Here is a 20866-nt window from a genome sequence, read left to right as displayed (position 1 = left end):
TGGTCATTGAGGAGATGAGGGTGGAGTGCCCTTTAGCAAAGAGTGATCATGCAGTTTTGGAGTTCAAGGTGATAGATGAAGAGAAATCTAGAAGAAATGAAGAATATAAAGTGGGAAGATGGAATTATGCCAAGACAGATTTTGGAAACCTAAAGAAATTCTTTCAAGAGACAAATTGGATGAAATTCAAGAGTGCTAAGGAGCAAATGAAAAGTGGAAGGAATTTATAAAAATATACAAAGAAGGTGAGAAAAATTTGTACCAATAAGACAACATAGAGAAGTTGGAAAGCAGGACTGGTTTAACGATAGATGTGAAAAGGCTAGAACAAGAAAAGAGGATGCATGGAAGAGGTGGAGAAGGAAAAGACGGATTAAGCAGTGGGAAAGTTACAAAAGAGCAAGAAATGAATATGTGTTGATTAGAAGAGAAGAAAGAAAGAAACAAGAAAAGGATATAATTGATAAATGTAAAGACCAACCAAGGCTTTTTACAGACATGTGAACAACAACATCAAAAATAGAGAAAGTATTGAAAGTTTAGAAGTAAATGGAGTATGCAGTGAAGATCCCAGGAAATGGCAGAGGCTATGAATGGATGCTTTCGGAAGGTATTCACAAAGGAGACTGCTTTTGACAAACCACTGGTAATGGAACAGAAAGGGATTATGAAGGAGTTTCAAGTAACTGTGGAGGAGATCAAGAACATGATGGGGAGTTTAGAAGTGAGAAAAGCTGTGGGACCTGATGGGGTATCAGGATGGATTTTAAGAGAATGCAGGGAGCAATTGGCAGAAAAAGTTTGTGAAGTAATTGATGCCTCATTAAGGGAAGGTGTAGTGCCCCAAGACTGGAAAAGAGCTAACATTGTCCCAATCTATAAATCAGGTAACAAGAGAGACCCATTGAACTATAGACCAGTGTCACTTACAAGTGTGGTAGCTAAGATGTGTGAGAGGGTGGTGAAGAATAGATGGACAGACTTCTTGGAGAAAATGACATACTTTGTGAGTGTCAATTTGGTTTTAGGAAAGGGCGTTCATGCACGACAAACCTGATATGTTACTATTCGAGGGTGATAGATGTAATACAGGAAAGAGATGGTTGGGCTGATGGAATATATCTGGATTTAAAAAAGGCCTTTGATAAGGTACCACACCAGAGACTGATCTGGAAACTTGAAATGGTAGGAGGAGTGCATGGCAGTTTACTAAAATGGATGGAAGACTTTTGGTAGGAAGAGAAATGAGAACAATAATTAAGGACAGACCATCAGAATGGGGATTGGTGGAGAGTGGAGTTCCACAGGGATCAGTGTTGGCACCAGTAATGTTCGCAGTCTACATAAATGACATGGTGGATGGGGTGTCCAGTTATGTGAGCCTATTTGCAGACGATGCAAAATTGTTAAGAAAAGTGAGATGTGACAAAGATTGCGAACTACTCCAGGAAGACTTGGACAGAATATGGAAATGGAGCTGTACATGGCAAATGGAGTTCAACACGACAAAATGCAAGAAAATAGAGTTTGGCAAGAGTGAAAGAAGAATCAGGAGTATGTACAAGATAGGAAATGAAGACATAAAACCAGTCATGAAGAAAAAGACCTTGGGGTGACAATTACCAATGACCTATCGCCAGAGAGACATATAAACAAAATAATTGGAGAAGTATTGAACTTATTGAGGAACATAAGAGTGGCGTTCGTATATCTAGATGAAGAAATGATGAAGAAAATAATTACTGCAATGATAAGACCGAGGCTTGAATATGCAACAATACAGTGGGCTCCGAACTTAAAGAAACACATAAGGAAACTAGAGAAAGTACAGAGGGCTGCAACAAAATGGTGCCTGACTTAAGAGATTTGACTTATGAAGACAGACTGAAAAGAATGCAACTTCCAACCCTGGAAAACAGAAGAGAAAGGGGAGACCTGATAGCAATATACAGAGTGATGATTGGCATGGAAAAATGGATAGGGAAGATCTGTGTATGTGGAATGGAAGAATGTCGAGAGGGCATGGGAAAAACTAAAATGGCCACTTATAGGAGAGATGTGAAAAATATAGCTTCCTCATAGAAGGGTGGAAGCATGGAATAGTTTAGACGTGGAAGTGGTCAACGCAAGGAATATTCATGATTTTAAGAAAAAGCTGGACATTAATAGATATGGAGACGGGACAACACGAGCATAGCTCTTTTCCGTATGTTACAATTAGGTAAATACAATTAGGTAAATACACACACACACAGGTATAAATGACATGTAAACATATTCAAATTTCCTATCGATATCTTTTTTTTTTTTTTTTTTTTTTTTTTTTTTTTTAGTAATTTATCTTTTATCTTTATCTTCGTATCGTTTTTCCTTATGTTCTTTTTTTATGTTTTTCTTTATTATTGTTTTGTTTGTTTTACGCTACCTTCTTTTTTTCCATCCCTTTTTCTTTTCTTTCTTTTGCATTTCTCTTCCTGCATATTTCCTCTTTCTTTTCTCCTTTTTCTTCATCTTTGTTTATATTACTCTTTCTATCCTTTCCTTTATTTTTCTTGTTTATCTTCCCTTTTTTCCTTCTGCATTTCTTTTATTGCATCATTATTTCCTCTTTCTTTTCTTATTTTTCTTTGTCTTCTTTCTATCCCTTCCCTTTTTTATTTTTCTTATTTATCATCACTTTTGTTTTTATCTCCTGTATTTCTTTTCCTTCATCATTTTCCTCTCTTTTCCTCCTTCTTGTTTGTTTTATTTTTATTTTCTCTGTTGTTTCCCTTCCTTATTTTTCTTATTTATCTTCTCTTTCTCTTTCTTTCACCTACATTTCTTTTCCTTCAGCAATTTTTCTCTTTTTTCTCTTGCATTTCTTTTCCTCCTTCATTTTCCTTCTTTCTTTCCTCCTTTATCTTTGTCTTCTTTGTTTATTTTGCTCCTTATGTTGTTTCTCCTCCTGATTTTTCTTATTTATCTTCCCATTCTCTTTTTCTCCTGTATTTATTTTCCTTCATTTTCCCTCTTCCTTTCTTCCTTTTCTTATTCTTATTCTTTATTTATTTTACCCTTTCTGTCCTTTATCTTCCCTATTTTTTTCTTATTTTCCATCCTTTTCTCTTTTTCTCCTGTATTTCTTTTCCTTCTTCATTTTCCCTCTTCTTTTCCTCCTTTTCTCCTTCTAATTGGTTTATTTTACACTTTCTGTTCTTTTCCTTCCTTATTTTTTTTCTTATTTTCCTTCCTCTTCTCTTTTTTTCTCCTGTAGTTGTTTTCTTGCATCATTTTTCCTCTTTTCCTTATTCTTGTTTGCTTCTGTTCCTCTTGTTTCTCACTTCACCTTTTATTTGTATTCTATTTCCTTCATATTCTACTATTGTGTCTATTCTTCTTCCTTTTTTTTTTTTCTTTTATTCATTATTTTTAATTTATCTTTTCATTCAGTCAAAACAAACATTACTTATCACTCATTAGATTTTTTTTATCAGTATATATCTGTTTTCTTCATTTTCATTTCTTTATTTTCATTTATTTATTTATTTTTAGCTTTATTCCACAAACACAAACATTATTATTGCTCATTAGATGTTGATAAGTTTTTTTTTTTAAAGTTCAAAATATACTACACCTGTTTTCTTCACTTTTAGGCACAGTACACCAGGTTTTCTTCATTTTTATCTTGTTTATTACTTCTATCTTTTGTATTTCACAGCCACAAGCTTTACTATTACTCAATGGAGCTATATAAGTTTGTTTGTTTTTTTTAAGTACAAAACCACACCTATTTCTTCATTTTTTTGTATACCACACCTGTTTTCCTTTATTTTTATCTTGTTTATTATTTCTATCTTTTTCTTTTAATTCACAGACACAAGTTTTACTATTACTCATTGGATTTATATCAGTTTTTTTTTTTTTTTTTCTAAGTACAAAATCTACATCTGTTTTCTTCATTTTTTTGTATACCACACCTGTTTTCCTTCATTTTTATTATATTTATTTTTGTAATTTATTTTTATTCCACTGACACAAGCATTATTATTACTCATTACATCTAGATGAGTTCGTTTTTAAAATTCAAAGTGCACCACACCAGATTTTTCTTCATCTTTATCTTATTACTTTTTATCTTCTTCACTTGGCAGACACCAGCACTCGGGGCAGCAAGAAGCAAGCATCCATGAGGAAGTCGCACAAGGAATCAAACTTCTACGTCTCACTTCAAGATAAGGATGATGTGGAGATTATGAAGGTATGCGTGTGTGTGTGTGTGTGTGTGTGTGTGAAAAAGGTGGGGGAGGGGTTGCTCTGTGGTAAAATGGTCAGTGCAAGTTTGATCCTGACCCACGGCAGTTACTTGGTGCGATTGGCGGTGCTTTCTCTTCAACCCCAGCTAAGGATTGGCCCCAAGCTGACACGTTTGCCTAAATGACCTAAAAAAATGTGTGTGTGTGTGTGTTTGTCTTTCAGTGTCCTTTCCTGCATTCTTCTCTTTCACCGTTTGTCTGTTCATGTTTGTTCATGTTCTTGTCCTTCTTTCACCATTCTTTCCTTGTGTTCTTGCTTTTCACTGTTTCTTTGTTCTTGTCTTTTTTTTTGCTTGTGTTCTTGTTTTTCACTTGTTTCTTATGTTCTTATCTTTCACTCTTTCACTGTTTGCCTTTTTGTCTTTTACTATTCTTCCTTGTGTTCTTGTTTTGTCTTTCACTGTTCTTATCTTTCACTTTTTGTCTGTGTTCTTGTTTATCACTGTCTGTGTTTTTGTTTATCACTGTGTCTGTGTTCTTATTTATTACTGTGTCTGTGTTCTTATTTATCACTGTCCTTCCTTGTATGTTCCTAGTTTGTTAATTCTTTCACTGTCATTTTCACTATGTTTGTCTGTGATCATGTCCTCGCAGTGTTCTTTATGTTCTCTTTCACTGTCCTTTCCTGCAGTCTTACCTCTGTTCTTCCTTCATTCTCTCACCCCACATGTCTCCCTCACAGCAACGCGCCGAGCAGAACAAGCTCTTTGTGTACATCAAGATCCCGGAGCTGCCCGTCAAGTTGAGCTACAAGGGCAAGAAGGAGAAGAACCTGGAGGATGTGACTATGGTGAGGCTGGTCATCCCTACCCTGGAGTACCACAATGTCACCTGGACCTGGCTCGACTTTCTCATGGCCATCAAGCAAGACTCTAAAACTGCCCTCGTCTCCCAGGTGCTCAATGCCTTGGCTTGTGTAACTTCTTTGTGGGTTTTCGTGGGAGTTTATGGACTAGAGATATATTTATATTCTTTTGCCTCATGTTAATTTTTTGTCTTTTTATATTCAATTTGGAATTTTCATGTGAGTTTATGGACTAAAAGACAGATATTCTATTGGCTCGTGTTAATTTTTTGCCCTTTTGTGTACAATTTGGGGTTTTCATGGGAGCTTATGGGGTAAAGGTGGGATATTCTGTTGTCTTGTGTTAATTTTTTGTCCCTTGTATACAATTTGGGGTTTTCATGGGAGTTTATGGGGTAAAGGAGGGATATTCTAACGCTGAGAACTAGAAGAGACTGTGTTAAAAGTCTATGGTTGAGGAAAAAAGATGTTTGAAATATTGTATCCATTATTTTATTTGTTGTTTCATGGGTACTGGTCGAGGGTAGCACAACAGAATAGGGGTAGAAAAAAGGCTTACCGAGGTGTTGGTCTGTGGAAATGTTAAAAAAAGTAACAGAGAATTTGAGGATGCATGTTGTAAGATCTTCCTGCAGAGAAATGAGGGAATACAAGAAGCAGGCAGAGAGTTCCAGAGTTTAGCAGGGAAGAGATGAATAGGAGCAGTTAGTGTAAGAATAATAGAAGAAAGTCAGAGATGTAACAGTACAGTGATGAAGGAGAGGCTGAAGGCAGTAAGACAGTCAGTTAGAGAAGAGTTGACAAGGTGAAATATTAACTCCTTCAGTAATGAGACACATTTTCACATTAAGATTGACATACGATAAGACCATTTTATTGTCATTGCGAAGGGTCTATGGAGGTCAGAAGATTAATGGCCACAGTCCTCAATATTTTAACCCTTTCAGTACTGGGATGCATTTTTACCATGAGATTTGTGTACCATTAAACCATTTTATTGTCATTAGGAAGGGTCTATGGAGGTCAGAAGATTAATGGCCACAGTCCTCAATATTTTAACCCTTTCAGTACTGGGATGCATTTTTACCATGAGATTTGTGTACCATTAAACCATTTTATTGTCATTGCGAAGGGTCTATGGAGGTCAGAAGATTAATGGCCACAGTCCTCAATATTTTAACCCTTTCAGTACTGGGATGCATTTTTACCATGAGATTTGTGTACCATTAAACCATTTTATTGTCATTAGGAAGGGTCTATGGAGGTCAGAAGATTAATGGCCACAGTCTTCACTATTTTAATCCCCCACATAGGTTTTTGAAGGTGTATAAAATCACCAACTAGTCACCAGAATGAATATGGAAACACGTCATGATACTGAAGGGTCAAGATGATGTGCTCCACCCATCACACCAATCCCTCCACCTCTTCAGAGTCTTTTTTTTTTCTTTTTTTTCTTTATATAAGAGAGGAAAACTGGACAAGGGCAACATAGAAAAAAAAAGGCCCACTTAGTTGCCAGTCCCCTGCTTGTAACTCTGTGTTTTCCCGGCTTTTATTCCGCTGCAGGCCATCAGACACAAGCTGAAGATAGCACACATGAAGTCTGACGATGCTGCCGCGCCCAACGAGGAGGAGAAGGCAAGGCTGCTTCTTGGGAACAAGTTGATGGTAAGTTTTCATGCAAGACTGTGGTAGTTTGTCTCGTATTCTCAAACCCTGCTGTGCTTCACCTCCACCATTTCAGAAGGTTTTTTCTTAATTTACATGAGTTTAAGGTGCTTCTAAGGCTGATTCTCGGGGACAAGTTGATGGTAAGTTTTCATCCAAGACTGGTAGTTTGTCTTGTATTCTCAAACCCTTCTGTGCTTCACCTCTACTATTTCAAAAAGCTTTATCTAAATTAACACAAGTTTTTAAGATGTTTTTATGGTTCTAGAGGCAGAGTGACAAGATTATTAACTGAACACATGAAAACCCCTCTAGTCATCTCTGTAGCCTTGGAAAATAGTCGTAGTATTTCGAATATGGGCCTTTGTCTCAAGTTTTCCTCTCTTTCATCTTTTTTCTATTATATTGGCTGATTTCTTATCCTCTCAGCAACAAGTTGATGGTAAGTTTTGATGCAAGGCTGTGGTGGTTTGTCTCATGTTTTCCTCTTTCATCTTTTCTATCATATTTATTTATTTATTTATTTTTGTTTTTTGTTTTTCTGATTCCTTCATTCCTAAACTGCAGTAATTTGTGACTATTTTATCTCTCATCTTTTCTATCATTATTACTAATTTTTTTTTTTTTTCCCATTTCTTCTAAATTGACAGTAAGTGGTCATTTTTCATCACTTCCATCTTTCTCTATCATATTTACTTATCTGTTATCTTTTTTTCCATTTCTTCATTCTTAAACAGACAGTAAGTTCTCATTTTCATATCTTTCATCTCATGTTTATCATATTCCTTTGTTTTTACGTTTTTTCACATTTTTTCATTCCTTAACTGGCAGTAATTCATCTCTCTTTCTTCTCTCTTTAATCTCTTGTCTCGTATTCCCAGCTGGAGTGAGGTCAACCTTCACCTTTGTTTCCATCTCTGACTGTTTTCCTAATGCTAGTAATGCAGTTTGTCCCTCAAATAACACCAAGTAACAACCAGTGAATCTGTATAATCTAGTCTTACATTTCTTCCTTGTGTTTATTGATTTAGTCTTTCCCTTCTGCTTCAAACTGAGTCATATTTCTGTTTTCCCCGATGCTAGTAATTCAGTTTGTCTCTCAAATAACAATAAGTGACCAAGGAAAAAGCAATGAATCTGTATAATCTAGTCTTACATTTCTTCCTTGTGTTTATTAATTTAGTCTTTCTCTTCTCCTTCAAACTAAGTCATATTTCTGTTTTCCCTGATGCTAGTAATTCAGTTTGTCTCTCAAATAACGCTACATTACTAAGTAAGAACCAATGAATATATGTAATTTCATCCTACATTTCTCCTTCTCCTTCTCCTCTTCAAACTGAGTCATATTTCTGTTTTCCCAATGCTAGTAATTGAGTTGACCCAAAAAGAACCAGTGAATGTGTAATCTAATTCTACATTCCTATTTCCTCCTCCTCCTCTTCAAATTCAGTTGCATTTCTGTTTTCCTAATACTAGTGATGCAGTTTGTCCTAATAACACAAATGACCAAACAAGAACCAATGAATCTATGTAATTTAGTCCTATATTCCTTCTTTTCTTCCTCCTCTTCCTTCATTGTATTTATTGATTTAGTCTTTCCCTTCCTCTTCAAACTGAGACATATTTCTGTTTTCCTGGTGATGCAGCTTGTCCCTCAAATAACACATATGAACAAGGGAGAATCAAGGAATCTATGTAATTTAATCCTTCATTTCTTCTTCTTCTCCTTCTCTTCTAATTGAAGCAATGTAGAAGTAGCAGGAGTATGTACTTTATTTCCCTAACGTTAGGGAAATAAAGTACTCCTGCTACTTCAGAGTTTCTTCTCACCACCCATCCACCAACCTCTTCTAATTGAGTTATATTTCTATTTCCTAATGCTAGTGATGCAGCTTGTCCCTTGAATAACACAAATGACCAAACAAGAACCAATGAATTTAATAATTCTACATTCCTAATTTTCATCCTCCTCTTCAAATTCAGTTATATTTCTATTTCCCTAATACTAGTAATACAATTTGTCCCTCTAATAACACAAATTACCAAATATGAACCTATGAATCTATTTAATCTAGTCCTACATTCCTTTTTTCTCCTCCTCTTCCTTCATTGCATTTATTGATTTAGTCTTCCCCTTCCTCTTCACACTGAGTCATATTACTATCCTCCTAATTCTAATAATTCATACCTTTCTCTGGTGAACTCTGGAACTCCCTGCCTGCTTCTGTATTGCTATCTTCCTACCACTTGACTTCTTTTAAGAGGGAAGTTTCAAGACATTTGTCCCAGAATTTTGGATAACTCGCTTGAACTTTAAGGGAACTGGCATTTACAGTGGACCTTTTTTTTTTCCCATTTTTTTGTTGCCCTTAGCAAGTTGCCCTTCTTACATAAAAAAAAAAGAAAAAGAAAAAAAATCAATCCATCCCTCTAACACCACCAGAACCCAGTGAATGCCTGTATAATCTCACCACACATCACTTTAACACACCTCTTCCTCTCCCTACAGCCTCCAAAATCGAAGACAACCAAGAAGAGTCTATTTAAGTTCAACAGATAGCCGGCCAGCGTTCCCAGCCACACCTCAAGAACAAGGAGTGAATAAGCGCAGTGGACACATTTCACTATAATCCTGAAGTGTCTGTGTGAGTGATGGAATGCTGTAGTGTAGAGCAACCAGTGATTTTTATCCTGCCAGTTTATGTTAGTTGGACTTCCGGGGTTATGCAATGAAGGGAGTGTGAGTGCAGGTAGTTTAGGTGATATTTGGTGACCTTAAATTTAATTCTCTCACAGCTACACAAATGTCTGTAATCCTTTTTGTCGCTGTGCTAAACTCTTGTAAATATTTAGTCGGTTTTAAGAGACTGTTAATCCAGTTTTTATTTCTTGTTTCTCTCATTAATCCAGTTTTTTTCTCTCATTTCTCATTAATCCAGTTTTTTTCTCTCATTTCTCAATAATCTAATGATCTTTTATTGTTTCTCAGTTAATCCAGTTTTTTCTCGTTTCTTTGCTGTTAATCCAATGTTCTGTCTTGTTAATCCAATGTTTTCTTATGTTCTCTCGTCTCTCTACTATTAATCCAATGTTGTCTCTTGTTCTCTTGTTCTCTCCTTTTTCTCCTGTTAATCCAATGTTTTCTAATGTTCTTTTTCGTTTCTCTCCTCTTAATCCAGTTTTTCTCTCATTTCTCTATTTCATGAGATTGGCCATTTTTCACTCCAAAAATTAAATTACCCTTCCCTTACTTCAATGTTGTCTCTCGTTTCTCTGCTGTGTCTCTATCCAAGCCATTCCCACAGTGGCAGGAGGGTTGGCAAAGGATGACCAGCGCTGTGAGAGGGCTTAGTGTTACTGTGTTTGGTGGTATAGTGGCCTTAATGACACTAGAATGACGGTCTGGATAGCTACACTGCTAGTCCACCTCATTGCACACTCTTTGTTCATCTTAAGGCAGCACAGTCTTGTTTATTTTGTAAGTTCCACCCATGAAATTCTCGTATAAATTGATTCCTTGTGTATGTACTTTGTAACTTTATTTATTGTTGTTATATTTCAGGAATTTTAGAGTGGAATGGTCAATGAGGAAGATTTAAATATTGGAATGTCTTTTTTGAGTTGCTTCCACCCATTAAGTTTCCACGTGAATCAATTCGTTCTGTATTTAATTTGAAATGTAATGTATCGTCAAGTTATATTTGGGGAATTTTACAGAGTGGAATGATCAATGGGGAAGATTCAACTGGGTGTAATGAAACTTTTTTTTAATTAGTAAATTAATTCCATCTCATTTAGATTTGTAACTTAATTTAACATGTAATTATTTTGGAGAGGGAAATCTTAAGGGTGGAATGATCAATGGGGGAAGATTTGACTATGGGAATGCAATCTGTTTTTTTTTTTTTTTTTTCCATCAAGTTTCCATGTAAAATCAATTCTTTCTGTATTTAATTTGTAACATAATGTATCATCAAGCTACATTTGGGGAATTTTACGGAGTGGAATGATCATTGGGGAATATTTAACTGGGAGAAATGTAATCTTGTTTTTTAGTTGGTTTCCATGTAAATGAATTCCTTTTGATTTAGATTTGTAATGTAATGTATTGTCAAGTTACATTTCAGGAATTTTTATAGAGTGAATGATCAATGAGGAAGATTTATATATGGGAATGTACCTACTCTTGTTTTTTAAGTCATTTCTACCCATTAAGATCCCATGTAAATCAATTCTTTCTGTATTTAATTTGTAATGTAATGTATCGTCAAGTTATATTTGGGGAAATCTTACAGAGTGGAATGATCATTGGGGAAGATTTAACTGAAGGGAATGAAGTCCGGTTTTTTTTTTTTTTTTAAGTCATTTCCACCCATTAAGATGCCATGTAAATCAGTTATTTTGGTATTTAATTAGTAACTTAACCCATCATGGTGTTATATGTGGGAAAATCTTATGGAATGATCAATGTGGAAGACTTAACTGAAGGGAATGTAGTCCTGGTTTGTTCTTTTTGTTTTTGAAGTCACTTCCACCCATTAAGATGCCATGTCAATTAATCCCAAACCTAATTTATCATGTCGTTATATTTAGGGAAATATTATGAAGTGGAATGATCAAGGAGGGATAACTAAGCAGAGGGGGAATGTACAATATAACCTTCAGTGTTACCACCATTATCAAAACGCCTTGCTCTCACCACGACAATTTTTCAAGTCCCCACTTAAAAACGCCTTGCTCTCTCACCACAACATTTTTCAAGCCCCCATAGACAACTAGCCAGGTTTGTAAAACAGTTTCTCCTTATGATCAACTAGAAATCTTGCTAATCCATCACCAGAACCATAAAAATACCCTTAAAAACATGAGTATCTTCAACTGCAGCCTTTGAAAATAGTCGTGTTGAGAGGACAAAGCGTTTCTGAATACAAGCATTAGTGAGACTCCTGCTAACACTTTCCTCCTTCACTTCCTCTCCAACACTCACTTAAGCATAATTTGTACAGAGCTCTTGTGTGCTTTATAGAGAGAGAGTGTTAATTGTGACCACCTTGTGTCATGTGATGGTCTACTCTCTGCTCTCTGTTGCCGCTTCAATACTGGTGCTTCTTCTTCTTCTTCTTCTTCTTCTTCTTCTTCTTCTTCTTCTTCTTCTTCTTCTTCTTCTTCTTCTTCTTCTTCTTCTTCTTCTTCTTCTTCTTCTTCTTCTTCTTCTTCTTCTTCTTCTTCTTCTTCTTCTTCTTCTTCTTCTTCTTCTTCTTCTTCTTCTTCTTCTTCTTCTTCTTCTTCTTCTTCTTCTTCTTCTTACTACTACTACTACTACTACTACTACTACTACTACTACTACTACTACTACTACTACTACTACTACTACTACTACTACTACTACTACTACTACTACTACTACTACTACTACTACTACTACTAGTCTAGATATGCTTTTAACTGTGAGATAATGCTGGTTTACAATATTCAGCTTTATTCTGTGATTTAGCTATAAAGATGATATCAGAGTGTTTGTGTGTGTGTGTGTGTGTGTGTGTGTGTGTGTGTGTGTGTGTGTGTTACTATCCATCATCATATTCAAGGTCACTGTATCACGTAAAAGAATTCCTCTCAAACACACACACTCTTCATTCATTCTTTCACACCTTCATCTTACCCCACACTTGTCTCTTTCTCCGCCACACTCCACGCTGTCCATAAGCCTCCTCGCTGAATATCTTAGCTAACCCTTGCTTTGTGTGATGAATATTCTCTCTCTCTCTCTCTCTCTCTCTCTCTCTCTCTCTCTCTCTCTCTCTCTCTCTCTCTCTCTCTCTCTCTCTCTCTCTCTCTCTCTCTCTCTCTCTCTCTCTCTCTCTCTCTCTCTCTCTCTCTCTCTCTCTCTCTCTCTCTCTCTCTCTCTCTCTCTCTCTCTCTCTCTCTCTCTCTCTCTCTCTCTGGCCAAGGGCAACAATAATAATTAAGAAAAAGGCCCACTTAGTTACCAGTTCACCTATTACTTTTCTGACAGTCACTTGAATAGGTCACTTAAATAGCTAGGAAGGGACTTTATTGACCTTTCTACTCTCCGTCTTTCTCTGTCTGCTGGTTCTGTATCAAATCAAGCAATCTTTACAGCCCTGGCATGGAAAACAGGGAGATTGTAGCAGTGAAGGGTTTGGAATCATGAGTCTCTTTGTTAACCTCTTCAGTAGTGAGATGCATTTTTTTTTACCTTGAGTTTTGGGTGTGATTGGATGATTTTATTGGCATTAGGAAGGATCGATGGAGGTCAGGAGTTTAATGGCCGGTCTTCACTATTATTACATATATTTTTACTTTGAGTTTTGTGAGTGATTCATGATTTTATTGACATTAGGAAAGGTCTATGGGGCTCAGAAGATTAATGGCCACAGTCTTCACTATTTTAATCACCATATAAGTTTCTGAAGCTGTATAAAATCACCAAATAGTCACCAGAATGAATATGGAAACATGTCCTGGTATTGAAGGGACACAGCTTCTTGAAAAATGTACCACTCTACTTTATTCTCTTTCCGCGCCAATACTCTCTGGGAAACAGGGAAGGAATTCTAGTAGTGAAAAGCTTAAAGAGTCATCATACTAAGTCAACACACCTCCTCAATTATAATGTTTAAAATGACTCAGTTTGCCATTCTGCTGTATCTTCTTTGTGTGTCAGTGCTTAACCCCTTCAGTACTGGGACACATTTTTACCTTGAGATTTGTGTACCATTAGACCATTTTAATGACATTAGGAAGGGTCTGTGGAGGTCACAAGATTAAGGGCCAAAGTCTTTATTAGTTTAATCCCCCACGTAAGTTGTGAAGCTGTAGAAAATGACCAAGTAGTAACCAGAAGGAATAGGGAAATGCATCACAGTACTGAACGGGTTAAATAGGGAACAGATTATAGTAGTGAAGGGCTAAAGACTCATCATATAGACTCACACCTTTTCATCTTCATAAAAAAAAAAAGGCCCACTTTGGTGCCAGTTCCCAAGCTGGTCTGAGAGAGCTAGCCAAGAAAGAAAGGATTGATTAAAGTCTTAAAGGGGTTAAGAATCATGTAAATTTACAACCTTCCCCTCCTCCTCCTCCTCCTCCTCCTCCTCCTCCTCCTCCTCCTCCCTCCTCCTCCTCCTCCTCCTCTTTCTCATCCTGCAATAGAGGAAAGAATGCTGGCAGTCACAACATTACTTTTTGCTAGACTTTGCAGTAACACACACACACACACACACACACACACACACACACACACACACACACACACACACCGCGTAATGTAGTGGTTAGCACGCTCGACTCACAATCGAGAGTCCCGGAAAGCGGCGAGGCAAATGGGCAAGCCTCTTAATGTGTGGGGTGTGTTCACCTAGCAGTAAATAGGTACGGGATGTAACTCGAGGGGTTGTGGCCTCGCTTTCCCGGTGTGTGTTGTGGTCTCAGTCCTACCCGAAGATCGGTCTATGAGCTCTGAGCTCGCTCTGTAATGGAGAAGACTGGCTGGGTGACCAGCAGGCGACCGAGGTGAATTACACACACACACACACAGTAGCTCAGTGGTTAGAGCGCTGGCAGCAAGCCAGAGGATCAGGGTTCCATTCCCTGGCCGGGTGGAGATATTTGGGTGTGTCTCCTTTCACGTGTAGGTGGTGTTCACCTAGCAGTGAGTAGGTACGGGATGTAAATCGAGGAGTTGTGACCTTGTTGTCCCGGTGTGTGGTGTGTGCCTGGTCTCAGGCCTATCCGAAGATCGGAAATAATGAGCTCTGAGCTCGTTCCGTAGGGTAACGTCTGGCTGTCTCGTCAGAGACTGCAGCAGATCAAACAGTGAAACAGTGAAACACACACACACACACACACACAAACACCTCACTCTCTCCTTTATTCCTTCATCTCCCATAATGCACTGTTGCTCAAATTAACTCTAGATATTTGTGTGTGTGTGTGTGTGTGTGTGTGTGTGTGTTTCGTCTTCCGTTCTTCAGCACAACCTCAATTTTGTACACATGAGGTATTTTTGTTATATCTATTTATGATAATTTAAAGGTTCAGTGATTTTTTTTGTGGCTGCGAATGGTTCGAGTTTGTGGACAGCTGTAATGAAGGTGAATGAGACTAATAAGGCACAGTACAGTGACGGATAAAATATATATGTATAGTTGTTTATATAGGAAGGAATATGCATGTAGTCACCTCCCCGTTAACACGAGGGTTATGTTCCTGGAGACGTCGTGTTAACAGAAATCGTGGTAACAGAACATAATTTCTCCATAAGAAATAATGGTAATAGTTGGGGTTACGTTCCTGGACCTCGGAAAGTTCGTCTATTTTCGAATATTTTTTACTAAAATCTCTAAACAAACACACTAGTAATACATTTGAAGGTTACAGAAACACAAATAAAACATATTCTTACCATATTTATATTTATTTACGCTGTGAGGGCTAGTAGCTTCACACTGAGAACAACAGGCAGAGTGGGAGCGCGGGAGTCAGTCAGAGCCTCTCCCGCGCTCTGGCGGCGGGATATTCAACCAGAGTAGACGGGAAAATCAAACTCGCGTAACATCGAACATTTCGTGTTAACAGACTACATATATATTGATAAATTTTAAGTCGTGTAAGATCGAAATCGGGGTAACAGAACACGTCGTGTTAAAAGGGAGGTGCCTGTACATGATTTTCTTAAGGCATGAGAAGAAAAATACAGTTGTTTTTGAAGGCAGAAAGGAGGAAAATAGATACATTGTTGTTTATAAGCCAGAAATAAGGAGCAAAATATGTACATAGATGGTTTTGAAGGCAGAAATGAGAAATGAATATATAGTTGTTGATAATGCAGAAGTATGGAGAAAGATACAAAGATATTTATGAGTCAGAACAGAATTAAGGAGAAATGAGTACATAGATGTTTTATAAGGCAGAAATAAAGAAGAAATATACATAGTTGTTTTTAGGGCAGAAATGAGAAGCAATAAATAGAGTAGTTGTTTATAAGGCAGAAAACACAAGGAAAATAAATACATTGTTGTTTATAAGTCAGAAATAATGAAAAATAAATGAACATAGATATTTTTTAAGGCAGAAATGGGAAGAAATATACCCACACAATTGTTTTTAAGGCAGAAAGAATAAATAAATAGGTGTCTGTGTGTAAGGCAGAAGAATAAATACAGGTGTTTATAAGGGAGAAATAAGGAAAAAGTATACATAGGTATTTTATAAAGCCAAAATCAGAAGAAATATAGGTACATAGATATTTGAAGGCAGAAATAAGGAAAAATAAATAGATAATTGTTTATAAGCAAAAGTAAAGAAGACAAAAATAAGAATAAATAAGTACATAGGTGTTTTATAAGGCAGAAATGAAGCAAATTAGGTACATAAATGTTTATTAGGCAAAGAAAAGGACAGATAGATAGATACTTGTTTATGAGGCAAAAATAAAAGATAATAGAGATACAACAACCATTACGACAAATTTGCTTTCTGTTTTCTAAGTAAGAGAGGAACTGGTAAAGAACAACACAGGCAATATATAAATAAAATGAATAAATAAATAAATAGATAAATAATATACCAACTCAAGTGCCAGTCCCCCAAAAATATAGAAAAAAATAAAAATAAATAAAGTAAGAGATAGAGAGAGAGAGAGAGAGACGGGGAGAATCAACAAGGCAGGCTCTATTGCATATGTATTTTGTCTTACACACACACACACACACACACACACACACACACACACACACACACACACACACACACACACACACACACACACACACACACACACACACACACACACACACACACACACACACACACACACACACACACACACACACACACCAGTAGGTAGTAATGTAAACTTTATTTGTGTATTTCTTTGTAGTTATATTCTGTAGACCAAAGATACAGAGAGAGAGAGAGAGTACATATGCTCCAGATAAGAAGGAAAAAAGTAGAAATGAGATATTAAAGATAGAAAAATGAAAAGAGTAAACAGATAGAGAGAATAGAAAGGAAAACTGACAAAAAATAGATGAAACATAACTCAAATAATGCATAAGAAATTTGGAAATAACTGAGTGTCGAAATGAATGCCTTGTAGAAATAATGGCGATAAAATGTCATTATTATTATTATCATTATTATTATTATTATTATTATTATTATATAGCTGAATTACCTTTACATGACCAGATATTAGTGTGTGTGTGTGTGTGTGTGTGTGTGTGTGTGTGTGGCTGGCATAAAGATAAGAGGAACAAGACTGTGATATGTATGTGTGTATATTTTAGTGTATAAATATTGTGTATGACATTATCCAAGTATTGTATTACTAGATCAACGCGCCCACCACGGCCATACCTCAACACACACACACACACACACTCACACGTCATGGAGCTTCTAATAAATAAGCTCTTCCACACCTTGCATTCACCACTCGAGCTTCCTGCATCTCTCAAAGCTCTATTGCACATTAAATCATCATAAATCTCTCTCTCTCTCTCTCTCTCTCTCTCTCTCTCTCTCTCTCTCTCTCTCTCTCTCTCTCTCTCTCTCTCTCTCTCTCTCTCTCTCTCTCTCTCTCTCTCTCACACACACACACACACACACACACACACACACACACACACACACACACACACACACACACACACACACACACACAATCATCCTCTTTTATCCAAACTTCGAGATATACATGTACATAATTTTTTGTAACCTTCACCTGTACTCTCAGTTTGAGCACTTCAGTTATGATTAGCACTCAGTTGGAATTAGCACTCAGTTTTAGCACTTTCGTTACAATTACCAGTCAGTTTTAGCATTCAGTTGTAATTAGCACACATTTTATTACCATTCAGTTGTAGTTAGCACTCAGTTTTAGCACTTCAGTTGTAATTAGCGCTCAGTTTAAGCACTTCGGTTGGAATTAAGTTTTAGCACCTCAGTTATAACACTTCAGTTGTAAGCAGCACTCAGTTTTAACATTCAGTCGTAATTAGCACTCAGTTTTAGCACTCAGTTTTATAATTAGCACTCAGTTTCACCAGGCATTTTAATAACCGTTTTTGCAACCTTCATCTCCACGCTCTCCGGTTTAGCACTCCCGTTGTAAGCACTCAGTTTTGATTAGCACTCGGTTTCAGCACTCAGATTAATTTTAGTAGTCAGTTTTAGCACTCAATTTTAGCAGTCAGTTTTAATTAGCACTGAGTTGTAATCAGCATTCAGTTTTAGCAGTCAAGTTTTAGTCACCGTTGTGTTGGTTACTGGTTTCTTCCTTACCTTCTATAGCAATGTTGGTAATGATTCCTGTTATTTTGTAGAGTTATGAGAGAGAGAGAGAGAGTTCATCGATGTGAATCTCTCTCTCTCTCTCTCTCTCTCTCTCTCTCTCTCTCTCTCTCTCTCTCTCTCTCTCTGTTTACCAAGTCGTAATAAGAAGAGTTATGTGTGTGTTTTATTTACGGGAAGACTTGAGTGTGTGTGTGAACCAGCGCCGAGTGAAGGAGTTTTGTAGTTTTGTTATATAAGCTGAGATTTTATAACGTGGTTTGTGATTCTTTTTATGTCTTTTGAATGGACATGTTATTCAGTATTGTTCTGTATTGTGATTGCTGGTTTTGTTATTATTTGTATCATTATCATCATCAAAGCAAACACGCACGATTTATAATTAAGTCTTTATGTCTGTAATTTATGTGAAAGGGTATGAAAGGACGAGATCTTGATTGCTGCAACTTTAATAAATGAATGAAAGCACCTCAATAAACGACTAATTTAACACCACGAGACTTTAATTCAACCATTATTCACCTCAACCTATCCGTTAATTACTTTCCGCGGGCAGGTGTGTGTGTGTGTGTGTGTGTGTGTGTGTGTGAGGAGTTCCGTTTACTTCGATCCTTCCCTCAACGCTTCCTGCTTGAACACAACAATTCTTGGGCAGTGATGCGATGGAATGTGCTGGTGGTGGCGAGAGAGAGGGATTATGGGCCTTATCACCACCAGGACTCTCTTCCCTGCCCCGGGGTGGTGGTGTGGTGGTGGAGGCGGAGCTGAGGGAGGCAGAGGCAGGGAGGGAGGAGGACGAGGCGTAACCTATATTGCGAAGGTCATCGACTCTGTGGGACGGTAGACTCTGGAAATATGTTAAATAAAGGACTTCAACATCCCAGCAGTGATCCAGGCGCGTGTTTATGTTTGCTTTATGGATCAGCATGTACTGTGGAAGCGGCCTCGTGAGATGAACATTCCGTTTTCGTAGAGAATGCGCAGTCCGTCTTAAGAATGTTTTGGTCAGTCGCCGCAGGCAGCAGGTGGAGCTGTGCAGGGCGAGGCTCCGTCACCTCTCCCTGTAAACACTTGGAATGACTCGCTTCTCGCTACGCCACACCGCTAACTTCTCACTAACACCGAATCCATCAAGCAAAACACTCACTCATTCGTTAATTCCACCAATAACGTCCTCAAACACAAGATGAAATAGAGACACGAGGAAAGGTGGCGCGTCCCTTCACGGCTCCTCCCCCTGGCGGGCAGGTGCGAGGTGGTGGAGCCTCCGACCCTCAGTTCCCTGTGAGACTCAGTGAGGTGTGGGTGTCTGGTCGCTGGTGCTGCTCGGGTGTTGATCTCTCCACAAAGATGCCTTGCTCGGCCATCACGCTGTCCCTGGCCACCATATGCGCCGTGGTGTCCGTGGCGCTGCTGGCCATCGCGTTCGGCACAGACAACTGGCAGTACATCAACGTCAACAGGATTGCGATAGAGGTGAGGAAGGCAGTGCTGGTGGTGGTGGTGATGGCGGCCCTACATCCCCCTCCCTCGTACCCACTCCCCCGTCCTCCCCCCCAGGCCATTCCAACCCACACACACGGCCTCATCCACGCCCATTCCAACCCCCTCCCCCCGCCATCCTTCCCTAAACACACACACGCACATACACACCCGGAAATGCAAGCACTCACGAAGGGGGTCTTGAAATGCTTCGTGTGTGTGTGTGTGTGTGTGTGTGTGGTTAGGCTATTTGCAAAGGTAGAAAGGCCTAAGAGGAGTCGGGGAGGGGGAGGGGGAGAGGTGGTTATAAATTGTGGTGGTGGTTGTGTGTCTTATTCTTATTGTTCTTTATATTTTTCTTGTTCTTTCTTGTTGTTCTTTAGTTGTTTGTATGAGGAAGGAGTGTAAGGATTTGAACGCTTATCAATGGTTTGCTTGTTTAATGTCGTGTGTGTGTGTGTTTGTGTGTGAGGTATTTTAGGTACACAAGATGCGATAGTAGGGTGAACAGAAGCAACAGTAGTAGTAGTAGTAGTAGAAATGATAGTAGTAGTAGGAGGAGGAGGAGGAGGAGGACCATTCTGAAATACTTATCCTTTTTTTTTATTACAAACTATAACCATCGAAATAGTGCAACGACAATAGTTAAATAGTAGTAGTACTAGCAGTAGCACCAGTAAAGTACCATCTGCTTCACCACCACCATCACACACACACACACACACACACCATAAACGCTTTAAACTCACCACGGCTGTCTTGAAAGGCCACATAGATGACTACCCGGGTTTCCAACAGTATTTTTCCTCTAACAGTACATAAACATTCTTAATATTTCACTCTATCCTTACAAACACTTAAAAACCCGCATAACTTCACCTAGAGCCTCTACGGATACATCGATCTTTATTTTTCATTAGACGCAGAAAAAAATGTCCTTAAAAACCCGTGTAGCTTTACTTAGTGCATCTGCTGATACATAATCCTTCCTAATCTTTCACTAGACGCATACGTACACCCTTTAAAAACCCGTGTAACTTTATATAGAGCCTCTAACGATACATAAACCTTCCCAATCTTTCACTAGGCGTAGAAAAAAAACGTATAACTTTTCCTAGAGCCAATTAAAGGTAGACGAAGTGTGAGGAGTGTTTTGGAATATTAGAATTGAATAGGTTGGTGGATAAATAGATTGATTGGTGTTAATATAGTGTTGTGTGTGGTATTAATCCCTTCAGTACTAAGACACGTTTTCGTATTCATTCTGATTACTATTAGGCGATTTTACACAGCT

The 20866-nt window shown here is 37.9% G+C and overlaps 2 protein-coding genes across 3 annotated transcripts in view; both read left to right on the top strand.

Annotated features, from left to right (window-relative positions):
* LOC123512739 (protein KIAA0100-like) overlaps positions 1-11973 on the top strand; it is an 83923-nt gene extending 71950 nt beyond the window's left edge. Inside the window, 4 exon segments of the mRNA XM_045269308.1 lie at positions 4134-4240; positions 4978-5190; positions 6670-6771; positions 9281-11973. Coding sequence (XP_045125243.1) covers positions 4134-4240; positions 4978-5190; positions 6670-6771; positions 9281-9331 — 473 coding nt within the window. The 3' untranslated portion in view covers positions 9332-11973.
* Positions 11974-19354: 7381 nt separating this feature from the next.
* LOC123512602 (transmembrane protein 114-like) overlaps positions 19355-20866 on the top strand; it is a 49080-nt gene continuing 47568 nt past the window's right edge. For both annotated transcript variants that reach the window (XM_045269031.1, XM_045269030.1), the window contains exon 1: positions 19355-19566. In XM_045269031.1, the coding sequence (XP_045124966.1) occupies positions 19441-19566 (126 nt within the window). In that variant the 5' untranslated portion in view covers positions 19355-19440. The remainder of the gene's footprint in view (positions 19567-20866) is intronic.

This window comes from Portunus trituberculatus, chromosome 34 (assembly GCF_017591435.1).
Source record: "Portunus trituberculatus isolate SZX2019 chromosome 34, ASM1759143v1, whole genome shotgun sequence".
NCBI classification, from domain to species: Eukaryota; Metazoa; Arthropoda; class Malacostraca; order Decapoda; family Portunidae; genus Portunus; species Portunus trituberculatus.
This window is presented reverse-complemented; position numbering and strand designations above follow the sequence as displayed.